We start from the raw sequence: 20093 nt of genomic DNA, 5'->3' as shown, positions 1-20093 counted from the left end.
CTGGAGCTAGGGTCTGGGCAAAGCTGGGCCGCATCAGGTTTAAAAAAAAAACAAAAACGCATTTATTAAAAACGGAAAAATATACAAACTTTTTCAGTGCTTTGGTTCCGATTTTAAAAGCTCTGATAAAACATTCCACTGTTCTCAAATATCTTCATTTTTATTTTTCTGCACAAAATAAGATGAAAAATAAATAAACAAATCAAGACTAAAGAAAAGCAATCATTCATCATTCATTTTCTACCGCTTTTTCCTCACGAGGGTCGCGGGGGGTGCTGGAGCCTATCTTCGGGCGAGAGGCGGGGTACACCCTGGACTGATCGCCAGCCAATCACCGGGCACATATGGACGATTTGGAGTCACCAATTAACCTAGCATGTTTTTGGAATGTGGGAGGAAACCCACGCATGCACGGGGAGAACATGCAAACTCCACACAGAGATGCCCGAGGGTGGAATTGAACCCTGGTCTCCTAGCTGTGAGGTCTGCACACTAACCACTAGACCGCCGTGCCGCCCGAAAATCAATCAATCAGTAATAAATAAACAAAGCATTATTAGAGCCCTGTAGACATGACAAAACATGACTATAGTCACATTTATACTCTTTTTATTTACAACATATTGCGCAACTGCAGGGTTTTGAGACACATGCTAACTCGCAAACTAGAGAGCTAGCGACCTAAACGGTAGCCTTCAAGTTATTTCCTTTAAACTTAAATAGCCAAAAACTTACCACTTCCACACGGATAGGGAGGATAACTATTAACAGTTATTTAACCTTTAACATGAACATTAATCAAACGTAATAATTTTTTCTGGGTACATGATACCATACAGCATCCATATCAAACTTGTGCGGGCCGCACTAACATTAAACTTTCATATCAAGGCGGGGGGCCTCAAACTAGTGTCCTGTGGGCCACATTTGGCTCGCGGGCCGCGTGTTTGAGACCCCTGGTTTAGCCAATGAGTGACACAAAGTAAAACTCAACAACGTGTTTTGCTTTTTTTTTTAATTCTGAAAATCCACATTCAGCGCCAAACAGTCTAGTCAGTCAAAGCGTTCTGGCTATAGTGCAGATGAACTTTGTGCTATGTACATTAAACAATTTGTAAATAAATATGTGTTCATCATCAAAACTGTCCTTGCACTTCAAGTCTAGTGTTTTAACTCAAGTACTGTTGCAATAAGGAAAATGCACTTAAAAGATTACTGGGGTGGAATTTAATTTCACGCTACACTGTAGCCTTCACATTACTACAATTATATTCATTATCTTTATAAATAAAAGTTATACACACCATGAAAAATGTCTTTACAATCTGGGACATGATGCCCTTTAGGGCTCAACGCAACAACCTGATATAATATAATAAAGTTCAACATGTAAATAACATCTCCCACACTACCTGCTAAGCAAAGGGTGAAGACGGAGCGTCATGTCAAGAGTATAAAGGTTATGAGATGGTGAATGTTTTGTTTGAAAACATAAGATTTACAGTCCGAAAACCTTCATGACATTGACAAGATTTTGATAAGCGGCAGTGCAAAGTCTTGAGGTAAGTTTCTTTGGCAAGCCAAGTTTAAGGGAGGCAAAGATGGCGGCTACATGTGACCACCGTGTCTGTCAGAAGGCGGCAATGGTGGCGGTGGCGTTAATGGTGGCGGCAGGTCGTCTTCATCCCTGTCTTGTGTGGCTGGTGCGTCGGCCTGCATGAAAGAGTCTGTGGAACGAGTACTGATGCGTAGCGGGGCAAGGCGCCGTAGGTTGCTGGGGGTCCACGGCAGCCTCACTTGGGCCCTCTGCGAGGGGGCCACCATGCTGCTGTCGAGCTCGGCCTCCGCCAACCACGGCGGGATCTGCAGAGGCGCCATGGAGTCCAGCTCTGGCATGAAGGCTGGGTTCTCTATTCCGGCTACGCCAAAACGAGAAAGTTGCATTTTAATTGTATGTCAACAAAGTGAAAGCTTACAATAAAAATGGAGGTGATGGCCTCATTTTACCTCCTACTCTGTAAGTGACCCTCATGGCGAGCGAGTCGGAGCCAGAGGCACTATCACCCTCTGAGAACTCAAAATCTAAAAAAAAAAAATAATAATGAAGTACAAGTGGTATTTGTTGGATTTTCAAAATAAAGCAATGGAACACACCTTCATCGCCAGAATGGTAGCTTTTACTTTTGTCTGTTGATTTTTCTGGTGACGTCTGCAGAAGGAAATAACATTTTAATATTTACATACAACACCGATACAAGTAGTACCGTACAAAAGCGTATTAACGTTTTAGTTTGACTTGGCTACGACACAGTTGTGCTTAAAAACGAAACATTTTTTTTCAAATTTTTCATACGACTATCTGCAAAGTACTTTTACTGCATTTTATTAACAAAAAGATAAATAACAGGACACTTTCATATATTTGTATGCTCCAAAAGAAATGAAAATGTAAGCTAAAGCTAAACGATAGCACATATCGTATATCTGAACATCAGTAGTCCAGGAGTTGCGTTCAAAGATACCACGTATTTTTTTTAAATTGAACTCACTATTTTGAGTGTAGGTGTATTGTCTGGCATTTCCGACCACAATTAAATGCAGCAAATTTGACTTCCCCGTTAAGAGTTACAAAGTGAGTGATACGAACATCCACTTGTTGCTTTTATTTGTCTTTCTGTTTATTTATACCACACACACACACTCATAATAAAGACGTTGTGGTGTGATGTTCGGTGTGTACCAGAATGCCCCTCGCGGTGGTCTCGTGACAATGAGGAAGTTGTTGTTCCGAGGAGCACTAGGGACGTGTTGGTGAGTTTAAAATACATTTTTAATTTGTAATTGCACGGCTGTTGATATGTTTAGGTTATATAAGAGCGTCTCTCTATAGGGACACCACGCTGCTTTTCCGTCTGTCGTCATAGCCCGGTGCTTATGCCTTAATTATCAATTGGTTCAGCCTTATTTTTTTTTTGCTACTGTATGATTGGCTGTTCCTGGTGTCAATCCATGAGCACCTGGACTTGCTCACTGCTGTTTTCATCAGATGTACATTGGGGACAATAAGCCTGAATGATTTAGTGTTTTTACCCCCATGTGAACAAAACAGAAAATCTTACTTTTGCAGAATAAAGAAGGGCATGGGCCTTTAGATGCGACCATTTTACATTTGTTGAATTGATGAATTGTGCAAATGTAACCATGTGATGTTCCTTAATGTAATGATTGACCTTATGTTGTTGGTCTTTCTTTTGGTGCTTGCTTATAGTCTTTGGCGGCGCGACACCCATCTTTGCGGACTTGAAAGACTCCAAACGACTTCTCATGGTCCTCTGGAAGATCTCCTGCACCTCGTTTTCATCTTTGTTGACCTCAAAATGACTCCGGCTGTACCTGTGCCGATGCTGGAATGTTGAGAATAGGTCAGTGTCAAATCATTATATTATATATCATTATATTTAACATGCACATAACTGTAAAAGTACCTGTTTCCTGCCCCTGTACAAGTGCTGCTGCAGCAAATGGTGACTGTTGATATCCTCTACTTCCCTCACGCCTTTTATGTTCTGCTCATGCATTTCCAAGCTCACCGATGGCACAGGGTCTCTTCTAGCGGGACAAACCATGTTATTAGTATTATTATGTCACAATCAGGGATATGTTATGTAACGCAAATGCTGCAACTTGCATTCATATCATATATCAGTTTAGCTCACCTCATGGCGGATGCTGCACAGCTATCGTCATCCATGTCAGCCATGATGTCAGGCATGGCCTCTGAGAAGTTTTCCCCTAACTTCTTCTTGAAGTCAATAAATGCAGAATCATTGCGGATAAACTCCAGCGAGCCTCTGCGTTCGCCCTGCATCAAAACCATCATTATTTTCACTACAATGAATATTCAATAACACCAAAGAAAAACACACACCTCAGCCACATAGCTCATTGCATCCTTGAGGTTCAGCTTGTGGAAAACTTTGAAGACATAATCCCGATTCTTTCTCGCGGATGGCTTCATTAAAACTCTTGACATCCACCTGTCCTCAAAATGACTCCACCTGCACGGCAAATAAATCGATCACAGCTCCGTTCAAACCAAATCAACTCCAATCCAATTCTTCATTCTTCGTACTTGTCTCTCATGTAGTTGTGTCCAATCTGTCCGGATATATCTTCAATGGCCACAAGCATGTGATCGAAGACCTGAAAAAAAAACAGCCATTCTGTAAGTGTTGAAGGCTTTAAAAGTTGATGCGTTATGTCAGGGGTGTCCAAAGTGCGGCCCTTGACTTATTTTTTATTGGGCCAATGAAATAAAAACAACAAAAGTTGAAAGAAAAACCAAAAGCAAAATATTTACTGTATCCTATCATTTCTCAATACAATGTGCATTCATTCCTTTTAATAATAGGCTGTGTACAACCAAGAAACAGCAGGATTTATTAATTAAAATGTGATAGATTGAATATATATAGTAAACACGTGGACACTCCTGCTTTTTGTCAACATTACCTTGTTTTGAACCTTTTCTATAAGTGTCAGTTCGGACACTGCAGCTCTCTTCACCTTCAGCCATTTGACAAGAGGTTTCATTGTTACTCCCTGCAGGATTTAAAATATAACATATTCAGTAAAAAAAAATGCCCCAAATAATAAATAAGTTTAACAGAAACATCTTACCTGAAGAATGACAGTGAAGTAAACTACGATCAGAGTGGTGGAGATCATTAGATTCTTCTCCTTTATCTTGTTGTCATCCAGCATCACTGCTAAGCCGTAGGCAACCGCCCCTCGCAGGCCACCGTAGCTCATAATGATCTGGTCGATAACCTCCAACGGGACCAGTCGGAATTTGTTCATGATCCAGGTTAGGAAAAAGACACCTGTTGTATTCAGTAGACCAAAAAACTCCTGAGTTATTCTCACAACGGTGCTTAAAATGCTGCTAATATCTCACCTATGATGCGATACACAAAAATGAAAAGTAGTGTGAGGAGGATGAAGCCCGTGTTCCACACCCATAATGTTTTATCCACAGCTGAGATGCCGAGGAAGACAAATATGATGGTTTCTGATCCATTGGCGAGCACCTTCATGGCATATTTGACAGTGGTGACGGACCTTTCATCCATGTTTGCATTGATGTACTTTTGACAGGAGACGCCGCAGAAGACAATTCTACAATGGCACAATAAATCAGTTAAACTAAGTTAAACTAAGTTAAGTACGTCCATAAATTCTGGAATGTTACTTAAAATGTACTCACGAAAGAATGGCAGAGAGTGAGAGCATCTCAGCAGTGAGGTAGGAGAGGTACCCCACCACAAAGATGAAACCTGCCTCAATGATCTGGATGTTTTTAGTGCATCTGGTCAGAAGCGAGAGCAGCAAACCAAACACCATCCCCAGCAGGGAGCCACCGAATGCCACCACGAAGAAAGAAACTGGAGACAAATAGAGAACATTGAAATACTTTGTATTACACAAGAAGGCCGTATTAATGAGCATGTATTCCTTACTTATTCCTTTGATTATCTCCACAGCATCAATTTGGGATCCTCCCAGAGAAACAAATGAATCAAATACATTGAAGAGCACCTAAAATGACAGAGACAGAATTATCAGATTGTTTGGGGTCATCAGGAGGTCAAATATTTTTTAAAAAGTGTATGTCATCACGTTGTGGTGACAAACTATCTGCTTAAAATGATAGAGCAGCAGTCCAAGCACACCGCCTTGTGGCACACCACAGTTGAAATATGCTTGGGTGGATTTACAGACACTTTCTAAACCGTTCTTTCCCAACTTTGAGAACACAATCCACCTGCTGGAACGCTGATGGAGCCAAACTAAGAGGCAATGAAGAGCTTTTTATGGTTTTATTGAAGGCAGAATTTGCTTTGATGCGTTTCAAAGCTAAATAGGAGAGGTTCACTGAGTTCATGGTGGTGAAGCTACTGTAATTTCCGGTGATTAAACCGCAACCTTTTTCTCATACTCTGAACCCTACGGCTTGTACAATGATGCAGCTAATGTATGGCTAAAAACTACATTTCACATGATGCACATGATACATTTTAAATCCTTATGCAGTAATATCTGATACATCTTAAGTAAGTTTGATCAAGTGTAGAATTGCTAGAGCTTCTGCTTGGACTACTTGGACCGACAACCATCCACTATCACCTACAGGTTTCCAAAGGCTGGGCTGAATGAAGAGCTAAATGGGTAATCAACAAAGAGCGACAGTGACAGACAGAGAGACTGACAAGGTGTGTGACGAAGGAATATTACAGTACTACTTTCTTTTATTTGCTAAGAAGTTATATATATAAAAAAAAGCCTGCACTTCAGCTTTGTGAAAAAGCGAATTGTTGGAATGATCATTGATCTTTGCTCCACACTTGTTTTCCCCAAATCGTGTATTTCTTAAATAATCTTTGTAAATTGTCTTCTTGTAATATGATTTTATTCCCTATAATATTTTGACTTTATTCCAATCATATTTATAACTTTTTCCTTATCCAGATTTAGCAAAATATTTCAACTTTATATAACCAAAAATGAGTAATAACTAAAATGAGTTTAAATGAATTTATTCTCATAAAATTGCAAAAAAATTTCCCAATCGATACTGCTTTTAATATATATATTTAATATATATTTAATATTATTATCATTAATCATTATTATTTATTATCATTATTAAAGTTACAGCTGTTTTTGAACCATATCTGCTGTTTTGTTTTTTATTAATACATTTTTTTATTTTCTTCTGGTAAATATGACTTTATTCCTGTAATATTTTGACTTTATCCTGATTTTAAAAATTCCACATCCTAATTTTCTGAAAGTTACAACTTCATTTGTTATTTTGTTTGTTTTTCATAATATTGAGATTATTTTTTCAATAATTTTTTTTCAACTTTATGCTCCAACATTTTTTTCTCATAATATTACATTATTTTCCTAAACATTACAACTTTTTCATAATATTTTCACTTCATTGTTTTACAAAAAAAACAGGCCGCACTTTGGACACCTCTGCTTTAAATTTACACCATTGTACAAACACTATAAGAAGCCAATATACGTATACCACAACAAAGCATACGAACCACTGTCACGCCATCATTGAGCAGTGACTCTCCGAACACCAGAATGAAGAGAACCTCATTGACGTGGACCTGCTCAAACACAGCGAGCACCGCTACCGGGTCCACAGCAGCGATCAGACTGCCAAACAGAAGATACTGTAGTAGGCCGATGTCCAAATTACCTGCAAAGAGTCGTTACAAAACAACTTTTTAATTTCAGTTAGACTTTAATCAAGGCTTGACGTCTGAAGTTGAATGCCTCCAATGTGCTACAATATGTTTGTTCAACCAAAATTTTTCTGGAAAATGTGGTCATGGTGTGTTTCGTTGATATTACTAATTCTCTTACCCATGGCTCCGCCCATGTGACACCCCCACAGCGAGAGTCCCACGCTGGCAGCGTTCCAGCAGGTCCCAATGATAGCGTAGACCATGATGGTCCCCATGTTGCTGAAGAACAGCTTGTTTGGCATGAAGTAGCCCGCATCCAGGATGATTTGAGGCAGCAGGTAAAAGAAGAAAACGGTCGGGGTCAGCTTGAAGGTCTGCACCTTGTCTGCGCCCCAGATTATGCCGCCCAGGATGAAACCAAAGCAAATGAGCAGGGCGCTCTCCGGGATGATATTGGTCACATGATGGTTAGCCTCAATCACTGTCGAAACATAAAGAACAGTGCAAATTAAATACAAGGATTAAATAAATACAAAGGACTTTGGTCAGGTGTTGACTAAGAATGGAGTCTGTCCTAATCTCAGTTCAAATCAACTCCTTTATTTTCATGCATTGTCTTTCGCTGCCGGACAAGACTTCGAGGCTCAAAAACCATAAAAAAGAAAACTGCAACAAGGTTGCAAAATTTGCAAATCATCAACTGTTGCGCTTTTGGTCCTTGGCATATCATTAACCAACGTGTCTGCATATATAAATGGCCAGAAATATCTTTGCATAACTCAAGGGACACTTTTGGTTAAGGCTGCTTGACTTTATGGCTTAATAATCAAGCCCAGCTTAAGCAGTGAAAACAAAGTCACATTTCAAAATGTTGATTTATGACTGCTTGGTTTAATTGTTATTGTGCTGAGATGTGGCGTTAAATAGGGGTCAACTCATCAAGGTCATGATAGTGACCATACCGAAGAAAAACAGGCATTACCGATGCACATCATGTTAAATGACAATGTAGCATGAATGAAAAATAGTAAGGACATAACATGAACACTTTGTCCATGTATAAACCTCTTTTTTTTAAAGATAACATATGAAAACAATGACCAGTCTCAATCTCAAGGTCTAGAACTGCGATCCTCAAAAGAACCAGATGAACCCCATGTGAGAAAGCTCTTGGGAAAGAGGAAAAAGGAAAAACTCTCATCTGCCTGACAATGGCTAAGTCAGGGGTGTCCAAAATGCGGCACGGGGAGCATTTGTGGCCCACAGCACATTGTAAAGATAGAATTTAACAACAAAACTTAAAAAAAAACAAAACAAAAAAAATATTAATAAGAAAAAGTTTTTTTCAAAGATAAAAAATGTCGCAATTTTACAAGAAAAAATCATATTACTATGTGGAAAAATAATGTAATTTCAGTTGCATAGAGTTAAATATCAAAACAAATTTTCAAACAAACATATCAAACAAACAAAGGGGAACTGCACTTTAAAAAAAATTGCCCATCATTCACAATCCTTATATTAACCATGAACACATTATCTTTCCCTTTTCTGTGCATTATAATGTGAGAAAACGAATTAATACGAGCTAGCTAACAATGCATATCATTGGCCCACAGCACATTGTAAACAAAACAACAAAACTTAAAAAAATATATATATATATTAATATTAATAGGAAAAAGTTGTTTTCCAAAGATATAAAAGGTCACAATTTTACAAGAAAAAAATCATATTACGATGTGGAAAAATCATGTCATTTCAGTTGCATAGAGTTAAATATCAAAACAATTTTTTTTAAAGGGGAACTGCACTTTTAAAAAAATTGCCCATTAACCATGAACACATATATTTTTCCCGTTTCTGTGCATTATAATGTGAGAAAACAAATTAATACGAGCTAGCTTACAATGCACGTCATTGGGACACAGTCTCAATTTTTTTTTTAACGACAACAGTGTTCCAGTTCCATAACTGACCTTTATATTAACCGAGCTACAACAATATTGTTATCGTAGCAGCTAATGCGGAGTATTATATAGGCAAGCTACTCAAGCTATTCCCTAGTAACACTACCTATTGATGCTGGTATTGTCTTGCTAGTTTTGAAAGTGGCTACACCGGCTCTCAACTTAGACCAGATGACATGGCTACGAAGACTCAGCAAGATGCTGGTTTGTTTGTGCATTGTTAGCTAGCACAAATTAACTAGTTTTCTCGTTTTCTAATGCACAGAAAAGGGAAAGAAATATTTGGTCATGTTTCAAATAAGGATTGTGAATGATGGGTGAAATTCCCCCCCAAAAAACGCAGTTCCTTCCAAGTTGTAAGTTGTATTTTAGGAAAATGATCTACTTGTTTTGCTTTACATCCTTTCACTTTTCTGTATGGTAATGGTATTGGTTTTATTTCATTTGAACATGCATCAGATTACAATGAATGCATCACATAATCAGTTCATAGTTCCACATGTCCAAAAGGAGTAGGAAGAAGCAAAGCTTATTAAATCCTACCCCTACATCTGGTACTTTTACAGTCAGTTCAGTAACTGTTACATTTGTTCACTTCCTGCTTTCCATAATACAGTTTAAGTTTTTTTTTATTTTTTTTAATAATGCACCTCGTACCGAAGTACGTGGTCGTTGTTTGAGCCAAGAAATGATTTTGGGGAGTATCATCAATGACTAATAACTGCCTGACAGGAACATTTTGGTGCATTGTTTTATATTAATCTCCGAGTTTAGAATGATGATCCAGCATTTTTACATACCCAGTTTTGACATAAAAGCCGCCAATACCCATAAGGCAACAAGATAAGGGCTCTCCACGTGATGCCACTTGAAGGACACGATGGGTATTCCGGTGATGATGGAAGCATGGCCATGCTCACTTATGTTGGATCTGGAATTTTCATGTTCTGGAATCTTATCCCCCTTCACCGCAGGGACCCCGGGAATGAAAAAAATCAGCAGTATTGACCCCAGGAGCCAAATGTGTGCATATCCACTTCGCTCCATTTGTACAAAAGCAAGAAAATACTCGTCCTGTGATGTGAAGGAGGTATGAGAATATGTCACACTTGTTTTGTCTTCTTACTCACTCTTGTTTCTTTTTCATGACTATGTCTCCGACTATCCACTAGCAAGTCATCGTCCTATCTCTGTCTGTGACTTATGTTCCCTTCTACCTCCCACAAAGAAATGGGCAGAACCCCCGACTCAGCCTTTTATATACGTTCCGTGTCTCCTCTACGACCAAGGTTGAGAGGTGGATTAAACGGAGTGTGACGGATGTCCAGCAAAGGTGTCCAGTTATTCAGTCACATTTGAAACACCCAGCACCGAAGTACTTTTCCGGTGTCAATGTTTGCCATCAGTTTGTGATGTCTCAGTAAGTGATGGATTACAGGCTGCATTTCTCCCGCTTCATCTTTGCAGCTTTGCGCTGAGTAATGATTGACACTGTTGCACAATCTCGGGTTAAAGCCTATTGTTGTTTTATTTTGACTAAACTAATGCAAGCTGATGGACTCACAAAGATTTGACTTACTTAGTGTGTATTAAAAATGCTTTTAAGTAGGTGTGTAATAGAGTTGTATGATATTACAAATTTTAGCATTAATTTGATACCATATAATACCGGGGCGGGCTGCACGGCGGTCGAGTGGTTAGCGCGCAGACCTCACTCGGGTCTCCCCGCGCTAACCACTTGACCGGCGTGCAGCCCTAATCAGTTTCTAATCATCATAAATACAGTTAAAATGAAGTAAAATTAGGCTGCACAGCGGACTAGTGGTTAGCACGCAGCTAGGAGACCGGAGTTCAATTCCACCCTCTGCCATCTCTGTGTGGAGTTTGCATGTTCTCCCTGTGCATATGAGGGTTTTTTTTCCGGGTAATCCGGTTTCCTCCCACATTCCAAAAACATGCTAGGTTAATTGGCGACTCCAAATTGTCCATAGGTATGAATGTGAGTGTGAATGGTTGTTTGTCTATATGTGCCCTGTGATTGGCTGGCGACCAGTCCAGGGTGTACCCCGCCTCTCGCCCGAAGACAGCTGGGATAGGCTCCAGCATCCCCCACGACCCTCGTGAGGATAAGCGGTGGAAAATGAATGAATGAATGAATGAATAATACCGGGGCCATTATTGCTGATACTGATTTTTCCAGATCATTGAAAATTGCATCACAACACCTATAACAATTTAACAATATACGACCATGTAATAACATTATTATATTTTTTACACACTTAAATGAATTCCTCACCACTTTGCTCTTAAAAGTTGGCCACTTAACTTGATCACAGATTTTCACTGTTGAATGCGGCCTATTGTTAGTCAGAAATATGCATGTTTATGCAAAAGCTACACATTTTGGGCCTAAATTAAGCATTAAACTGGCAAAATGAACTAAAAGACATTGCAAAGATATGTAGTATTCTACGTTGGTCACTAGGAGTCAGAAAAGTTGCCTTAATGTTCGGTAAGATACACAAACACCAGACTTGATTGCCTGAACAACAGTCTTTTATTGCAGTTTTCACCTCAAAACAGGCACAATAGTCCCCAACACGGGCTACTGTGCTAGCCGATGCTAAGCTAAAACTCAACTTCCTTTCTGCCTCTCACACAGCTCTTTTGGTACACTTATACAATACAGCAACACAAACCAACACAAGTCTTATTTATGCTTTAAATGTCTCATTTTAATGGATACTACAATTGCAAAAGTGACTATAGGGGTGCTATTTCATGTCTAGGAGGCTCTGATAATGTTAAAAACTATACTTAGAAGGTTTTCTATGCTCAAACTACAAAAATATTCCATTCATAAATAAGGAATCACTTATCATGGGCGGGTCTGGAACCATTTAACGTCAGCAATCATGCTGCATCATACATAGTAAGTCTACAGCAAATTTGGAGGACACTGTATGTGCCATGGAAGTTGTTCAACAACGCTTCCTTAGTTCCATACAACACACTGACTAAGTAACAAGGTGTTCTTTGTGTATGTACACATCTGATGAAATGTAGATTATAGCCACAATGTGTAATCTCTTTACATGGTTTATACTGTATTCATCCAAAAAAGTGCTGCAAGTTGTGACCTCATGACTGCATTTATTTGGCCAAATGTGACGTCCTGTTTAAACGAGACAAGGCACAAAAGCCTCGGTGACACATGAGCTGCCACAAAGGTGTGTTAAGAACTTTATGGTATAGATCAGGGGTCTCAAACTCAATTTACTTGGGGGCCACTGGAGCCCCGGTCTGGGTGAGACTGGGCCGCATCAGGTTTAAAAAAAAAAAACAAAAAAAAAAACGCATTTATTAAAAAATTTAAAAAACTTCGCTTTGGTTCCAATTTTCTACAAGAAAAGCTCTGATAAAACATTCCACTGTTCTCAAGTATCTTACTTTTTATTTTTCTACACAAAATAAGATGAAAATAAATAAATAAATCAAGAATAAAGAAAATCAATCAATCAGTAATAAATAAATATAATAATAATAAAAAAACGGCAAATAATAAAAACTTAAGAAACCACATATAGTTGGTGGGTAGACATGATTTTTTTCAGATTAAAATTAACAAAGCATTATTAGAGCCCTGTAGACATGACAAAACACGACTATAGTCACATTTATACTATTTTTATTTACAACATATTGCGCAACTGCAGGGTCTTGAGACACATGCTAACTCGCAAACTAGAGAGCTAGCGACCTAAACGGTAGCCTTCAAGTTATTTCCTTTAAACTTAAATAGCCAAAAACTTACCACTTCCACACGGATAGGGAGGATAACTATTAACAGTTATTTAACCTTTAACATGAACATGAATCAAACGTAATAATTTTTTCTGGGTACATGATACCATACAGCATCCATATCAAACTTGCGCGGGCCGCACTAACATTAAACTTTCATATCAAGGCGGGGGCCTCAAACTAGTGTCCTGCGGGCCACATTTGGGCCGCGGGCCGTGTGTTTGAGACCCCTGGTATAGATTGATGTCAACTGGCAGTGGAATATATTTATGTATGACGTGCGCTAATGAGATCCAGTTATTCATCTTGTAGTCTTTATGTGATGTACAATGATGCTAATAAGACCTCACCTGCTAATAACATAATATGTTTTCCTGAATTCTTGCTGGCCTTTAACTGGGTCCTATCAATCATTTTGAAATGACTGCAGTTCAGTTGACAGCTTAAGCAGCTATAAAGACACATTGTAAAGTCAGATAAAGGTGATTTGGCCTGCGTAACGGTAGCTACCACTATGGCCTACTGTCTTACATTTATTCAAGGCGATGCTAATGTAGTTATTATTCACGATATGCCCTATATTCATGTGATTGCTGATTTAGAAATTTTTTGCAAAATGTACACATTCGGCAAGTCGACTCAGAAAACATAAGTGTAAGAAAACATACTGTATATAATAATCATTAGAGTTGTCTGGTACTTTTCAACACAACATACGTAAATATGTGTTTTTGTTGTTTTTGTTGAAAGCCAGTAGAACTTGTTGACCTATTTTGCACTTTTGGCTTTTTTTAAAGGGGCTTAGTGGTTAGCATGTTGGCCACACAGTCAGGAGATCAGTCTAGGGCAGAGGTAGGGAACCTATGGCTCGGGAGCCAGGTAGGGCTCTTTTGATGACTGTATCTGGCTCTCAAGCATTTCTTACCACAATAAAAAAAAATTTTTGCTAACATTTTAAAGTAAACCATCACAGAAATGACTGTTAAAAATAATATTCAAAATCAACAACTTTCTTATGCATTTTAATTCGTCCATCTATATTCTGCTGCAATACGGCCAACCATATCTATCTTTCCTGATGATATTTCCCAGGTCAAACACCAAAACTTGATGATTACTGGGTAATGCGGTCGTCTACCTCGGTCATTGAGATGTCAAAAAAACATGTAAATGTAAACTTTCCTCCTTTAGTCAAATAGCTAAAGCTGCAGAACCAAGCCTTCTGACGAAGATGGCCAAAAGAATGAAATACGTATACGGAGTACGGTGCAAAACTATGCAGCAGCAGAAGTTGTATTAATGGCAACAAGTATTTGATTTATTATTAGACACTGCGCTGCTCACGAAAGTGTGCTGGCCACACCCCATTGGCGTGGGGTAGTGTGCCTGGTCTACACAATTAGAGCCCATTATATCTAAAACTTAGGTCTTACATAAAAATGCACACATTTTATTGCATTCTATGTTAAAAAAAATGTATATGGCTCTCACAGATACACATTTTAAAATATCTGGCCTTCATGGCTCTCTTCGCCAAAAAGGTTCCCGACCCCTGATCTAGGGTGTACCCCGCCTCTTGCTGGAAGTCAGCTGGGATAGGCTCCAGCATAGCCCTGCATTTTAAGTGTGTTGGTACAAATATTCTGGTATCTTTTGTGCTGTGTGAGCTGCCTGGCCCATTAGGCGATATAGATGGATATAGCCTTCAAGGGGTGCCAATTCACGTACCCTGTAAGCAATGCCCTATTAATGAATTATTACTATACATGCTAATGCTAGTTTTGCATGTAGTTGTGTATAAGTATTTTATATAGCTTTTCAGTTCAATTAAATTCACTTATTTACATATTTTTCCGTAAAAACAATGCCATTCAATCTCTGATGGAGTTGGGCGCCATATAAAATCTCGCCTTGGGCGTCACTTTGGTCAACAAAGTATCAACAAAAAAAAATTAAGTAAAAAGTGTCTCCAATACTGGTGCTGTATTTATCTGGTATCGATAGTATTAGTGTAGTATTAAAAACTGCAGTTCCTAAATCAACTCTATTAGCCACATTCTAAAGTGACAGCAATCCTCCATTTATTGTCCATTGTTATGGAAAAAGAACCTAACATGACTTGCAATGTGTGATCACTGAAGAAAACCGGCTTTGTAAATACCCAAGCAGGAAACAAGATCTGGGAAAATTGGTATCATTGTCCGGATTTCAGCTCACTCCTATGAGTAAGTATAAAGTCAACATTGAGGGTGTGCACATTTAGCTGGTGTATAGGGTTACAGTCAGTCATATTTTATTATGTCGTTTTGGGTTTTTTTGTTTTTTTTTTACAAGACAAGACGGTCGAATCAAAGCCTCCAATGCTTGTTAAATGGTAATCAAATGTCCACTTCAAATCAAAGCCCAACGAAAAACATCATAACACTGCATGTTTCAAGTTGTGACAATTCCATGCTGGGACACCTTAACCATAACAACATTGTCAAAACTGAACTTATTCCATGTAAAAAAACAAAACACAACACACAATTTCTTCCTCATCTGTAGCCGAGAACACCACAACCCCTTATTTATGTCTGAAGAGGCATACACAAACATGGAAACACACGCACACTGAATCATTTACAGTGTCCACAGTGCTTTCTTTCTGTTGTGTATACATGAAAATAATGACTGATCACAAGATGCCATGACAGGTTACTGGACATCCTCCAGTGGAATGGAACATGAACACAATGATCAGTTTTTCACATTCATTTGGTAGGAAGCTGAAATCAGAATGGGCTTACCGTAATGTTGTGCCTGTAATAACGATCGTGGTGTGCTACATGATAACGATGCACTGCTCTTCCATTCATTCATTCATTCATTTTCTACCGCTTATCCTCACAAGGGTTGTGGGGGGTGCTGGAGCCTATCCCAGCTGTCTTTGGGTGAGAGGCGGGGTACACCCTGGACTGGTCGCCAGCCAATCACAGGGCACATATAGACAAACAACCATTCACACTCACATTCATACCTATGGACAATTTGGCGTCGCCAATTAACCTAGCATGTTTTTGGAATGTGGGAGGAAACCGCAGTACCCGGAGAAAACCCACGCATGCACGGGGAGAACATGCAAACTCCACACAGAGATGGGATTTAACTCGGGTCTCCTAGCTGTGAGGCCTGCGTGCAGCCCACTGTTCTTCCAAATCATTGCATACTACAACTATGGTGGATGGGGATGCAGACATATTGTAGATAGCGGATGCAATCTGGCTGGGTTGCAGTGAGTCAAAAATGACATAATAGTGTCTAATATACCGACTCTGTGATGTATGGATGCGGACACTGTAGTGAATAGAGAGCCGAGCCGACATTACCGGTCGATCTACGTTCCTACCCTCACCTATTGAGCTCTGTGGCATGACCGAAAGGACAAAATCGCAGGTACAAGCGGCCGAAATGTCTCCTTTCGAGATAATGTGACAAGTCATTATTGTGCATCATATTGGTTTGGCTTAAATAAAAGCATAAATAAATCAAAATGACTCTAGTAGGTTGCGACTTAATCACCATAGGAAAATGTGGGACCCAGGTTTGGGAACCCCTTCTTCGACAGTCTCCATCCCAGTGTCAAGTGTACCTAATATTGTGGCTAGTGCTATGCTCCCAATCACCACATCTTATTCCGTCAGAAACATGAATATTTCAAGTTTGTTGTGTCGGTAGAACTCACTGATTTTGCAGAGCCAGCACACCAGAATCCAAACAGTCACCAGGTATGGGGTAGAAACATGGTGCCACTTCCACGACACAATGGGTAAGGTTGTGATGGGCTCGCCTCCGTGACCATCACCGTGACCATCATCATGACCGTGATCCGAGTCCGTCACGTTCCCGGTTCCTGCGGTGGAGCTCGTCATGGATGTTCCATGATCACTGCTTGTCTGAGTGTCATGTCCTGTGTGTTCTGAGCGCTCCGTACTGGGCAGACTAAGTCCTCTGCTGGACACCAACAATAACACGGAATATAAAAGTGCTATCCTACACACAGCTGCCATGCTTGTTTTGGTGGAATGACCTAACCGAGTGTCAGAATGTAACACGGTTTCTCTCTTAAGTGCTGCAGTGACTCCTCCTTGATGCTCAAGTCTCTTTCACCTTGCTCTCATGCATATGTCCATATCTTTATCTGACATGAGCATGGTGGCCAAACCCCAGTCAGTGAAGGATACAACTTTTTTTTTTTTTTTACAACAGGTGAAGCTCAGCCCATCTTGTTGCTGATCTGTCTCCTCCTACTTTGCTCCTGGATCAGCTCGTTCGTCCACTTTATTCAATAGAAGAATCGGTGCTCCTTTATTGGCTGCAAATGGTTTACATGGCTCCTTTAGCCCATGTTAAAGTTGTTAAGTTACTATGTAACTGACGACTTCAGCGGCCGTTTTAAAGTGAACTTTGAATTTACATGTCTGCATACCATAATGTGCTGATTGTGTAATGCACTCAATTGAAGATGATGGCAAAATCCAAATGACCTTCATCATTCATTTTCTACCGCTTCTCCTCATGAGGGTCGCGGGGGTTGCTGGAGCCTATCCCAGCTGTCTTAAGGCGAGTGGCGGGGTACACCCTGGACTGGTCGCCAGTTGTACAATCCCAGGGCACATATAGACAAACAACCATTCACACTCACATTCATACCTATGGACAATTTGGAGTCGCTAATTAACCGAGCATGTTTTTGGAATGTGGGAGGAAACCGGAGTACCCGGAGAAAACCCACGCATGCACGGGGGAGAACATGCAAACTCCACACAGAGATAGCCGAGGGTGGAATTGAACCCTGGTCTCCTAGCTGTGAGGTCTGCGCGCTAACCACTAGACCGCCGTGCCGCCCAGGTTTTATAACATATCCAGTAAATCAGCGTGTATCACTTGGCTTCCCATTTTATATGCGATGTGTTTTGATTTTGTAAGAAGAAGCGCTTTAACAACCTGAATAATAATTTCAGTTCACATTTCTACTCTTATTAGTGAGAAGGTTTTTCTTACGTACTTTTTCAAGAATATGCTACTACCGAGGGACGCTGCAATCTGGGTTTTCCTGGAACCCCGAGCTATACAAATGTTTCAAAACACAAAAGCACACAAATGGTGTTCTAAATCAATATTTCATTGAGTTTCCTGGTTACACATATATACACACACATGCACGTGCAGTGATTTGGCAACTGATAACGATGCTCTGTGAAATCCCGTCATATAAATTTGGGATACTTATGACCGTTTTTTTTTTTCATTTCTCACTTCATAGTCCTTTAATTGTAACTAAATCAATGGTTTACAGGAATTACAGGAAATGTACATGATGTCTGGTGTGTCTTTGGGATAAACACACAGGAATGAGGGCTTTATTACATCTGCTGATAAGCAGCATGGTGTGTCTTATTTAAGCACTGTTTCAATGATAAACAGGCAAGGCTCTAAACTGACTTTCATTTGGAGCCCACCTCCATTACAAAATGACACAAAGTAATAATAACTTATTTTTAGAACCAGACCATGGCTGGGATTAGACTCAGACCCTCTGCCCAAAAAGGCAGCAGCTGTACCATTACACAACCAGGGACTTATAGATTATGCTGCTTGCTGTCAATCTTATTTCTCTTCTCTTCCTTTGCACATTTGATGAGAATCCCCCTCTCGGCGTTGAGGCAGTGGTGGCTCTTATATGGGAATTAGGGATGCTCCATCAGGGTTTTATGTTGCAGATTTGGACACCAATCATCCAGGACTGAAATCATCTGATACCAATTGCCAATTAACCTAGCATGTTTTTGGAATGTGGGAGGAAACCAGAGTACCCGGAAAAAACCCACGCATGCACGGGGAGAACATGCAAACTCCACACAGAGATGGCCGAGGGTGGAATTGAACTCTGATCTCCTAGCGGCGTGCTAACCACTAGTCCGCTGTGCAGCCTAATTTTACTTTCTTTTTGCTTTATTTATGATGATTAGAAACTGATTAGGGCTACATGGCGGACTAGTGGTTAGTGTGCAGACCTCACAGCTAGGAAACCCGAGTTCAATCCCACCGTCGGCCATCTCTGTGTGGAGTTTGCATGTTCTCCCTGTCCCTGTTTTCTCCAGGTACTCCATTGCAAAAACATGCTAGGTTAATTGGCGACTCCAAATTGTCCATAGGTATGAATGTGAGTGTGAATGGTTGTTTGTCTATATGTGCCCTGTGATTGGCTGGCGACCAGTGCAGGGTGTACCCCGCCTCTCGCCCGAAGACAGCTGGGATAGGCTCCAGCACCCCCTGCGACCCTCATGAGGATAAGCGGTAGAAAATGAATGAATGAATGACAAACTGATTAACCATGTAAAAATGAAAACAGCCTTGAAACTACAATAACTACAGGAAAAATTTTGTTTATTAAGATATGCTTGTTATTTTATTTATAGACCAATGCTGCAGGCCACAAATGGACCTTGGCTCGCACTGTTCTGAAGTATCATTATTATCATTAAGTCAACAAACAAAAAAAAGTAAAAGGGATTCAATCCCATCAAGCCTGTAGAGCCTTATATTATAAAACTATTATAATATATCACGCTGAGAAACAAGACGTCGAGCCCTGCACGGGCCAGCAGCACATTCCCTGTCAATGCTGGTGTGTTCCCTTTCACCATGGCGGCAACGGCTTCAAGGGAAGCTGTTTGCACGTCACCCGTGTTGACAGTTTATGAGTAAACTGGCTGCACCGATTGTTAACCAGTTTTAAGACAGACCAGAAAAATGTCTATCTGGGGTCTAGATTATAACCTTTGGGGTTAAGCATCAACTGACACTTGACATCCGGATATGACTGTGTCATTTTTAAAGCAAAACAACAACGTCATACAGCAACAGCCTATATCATCCAGCCAGCTTATATTTATGGTGTGATATGACCATCAAGGTAGAAGAAGCTGAGTCACAGTCAGCTGAGAGAAAGAAACAGTAGCCACGGGCAGATTCGCCCAGAATCCCAAAAATACAAGACTTGACT

General features: G+C 40.0%; 1 protein-coding gene and 1 long non-coding RNA gene across 4 annotated transcripts; one reads left to right on the top strand and one right to left on the bottom strand.

Annotated features, from left to right (window-relative positions):
- Positions 1–897: 897 nt before the first annotated feature.
- Positions 898–17262, bottom strand: LOC131101513 (sodium/hydrogen exchanger 3). Of its 2 annotated transcripts, none has more exons than XM_058046755.2 (16): positions 16770–17262; positions 7447–7749; positions 7119–7279; positions 5520–5598; positions 5267–5444; positions 4958–5178; positions 4681–4883; positions 4513–4602; positions 4133–4203; positions 3929–4058; positions 3717–3862; positions 3486–3606; positions 3231–3404; positions 2155–2209; positions 2008–2082; positions 898–1919 (listed from the first exon to the last, which is right to left on the bottom strand). In XM_058046755.2, the coding sequence occupies exons 1-16, from the start codon at positions 17092–17094 to the stop codon at positions 1609–1611; spliced, it is 2643 nt and encodes an 880-aa protein (XP_057902738.2). In that variant the 5' UTR covers positions 17095–17262; the 3' UTR covers positions 898–1608. The 2 variants fall into 2 exon arrangements, with proteins under 2 accessions (XP_057902738.2, XP_057902737.2); XM_058046754.2 differs by having other exon boundaries at positions 3486–3609; positions 16770–17261.
- Positions 2388–17467, top strand: LOC144899517 (uncharacterized). Of its 2 annotated transcripts, XR_013627677.1 has the most exons (4): positions 2388–2811; positions 3269–3422; positions 6193–6272; positions 17294–17467. It is a non-coding gene; the product is annotated as an uncharacterized LOC144899517 (long non-coding RNA). The 2 variants fall into 2 exon arrangements; XR_013627676.1 differs by lacking the exon at positions 17294–17467 and having other exon boundaries at positions 6193–6300.
- Positions 17468–20093: the final 2626 nt, after the last annotated feature.

Source organism: Doryrhamphus excisus, linkage group LG7 (assembly GCF_037039965.1).
Source record: "Doryrhamphus excisus strain RoL-2023G ecotype Guam linkage group LG7, RoL_Dexc_Guam_v1.1, whole genome shotgun sequence".
NCBI classification, from domain to species: domain Eukaryota; kingdom Metazoa; phylum Chordata; class Actinopteri; order Syngnathiformes; family Syngnathidae; genus Doryrhamphus; species Doryrhamphus excisus.
This window is presented reverse-complemented; position numbering and strand designations above follow the sequence as displayed.

What these genes read in the sequence shown, in the direction of transcription:
- LOC131101513 (XM_058046754.2), bottom strand. Translation starts at nt 17,094, where the DNA reads ATGGCAGCTGTGTGTAGGATAGCACTTTTATATTCCGTGTTATTGTTG. An exon ending in TAGAAAAGGTTCAAAACAAG is followed by an intron (nt 4,204 to 4,512) that starts GTAATGTTGACA and finishes TTTTTTTTTCAG; the next exon opens with GTCTTCGATCACATGCTTGT. An exon ending in TGTACAGGGGCAGGAAACAG is followed by an intron (nt 3,405 to 3,485) that starts GTACTTTTACAG and finishes TCAACATTCCAG; the next exon opens with CATCGGCACAGGTACAGCCG.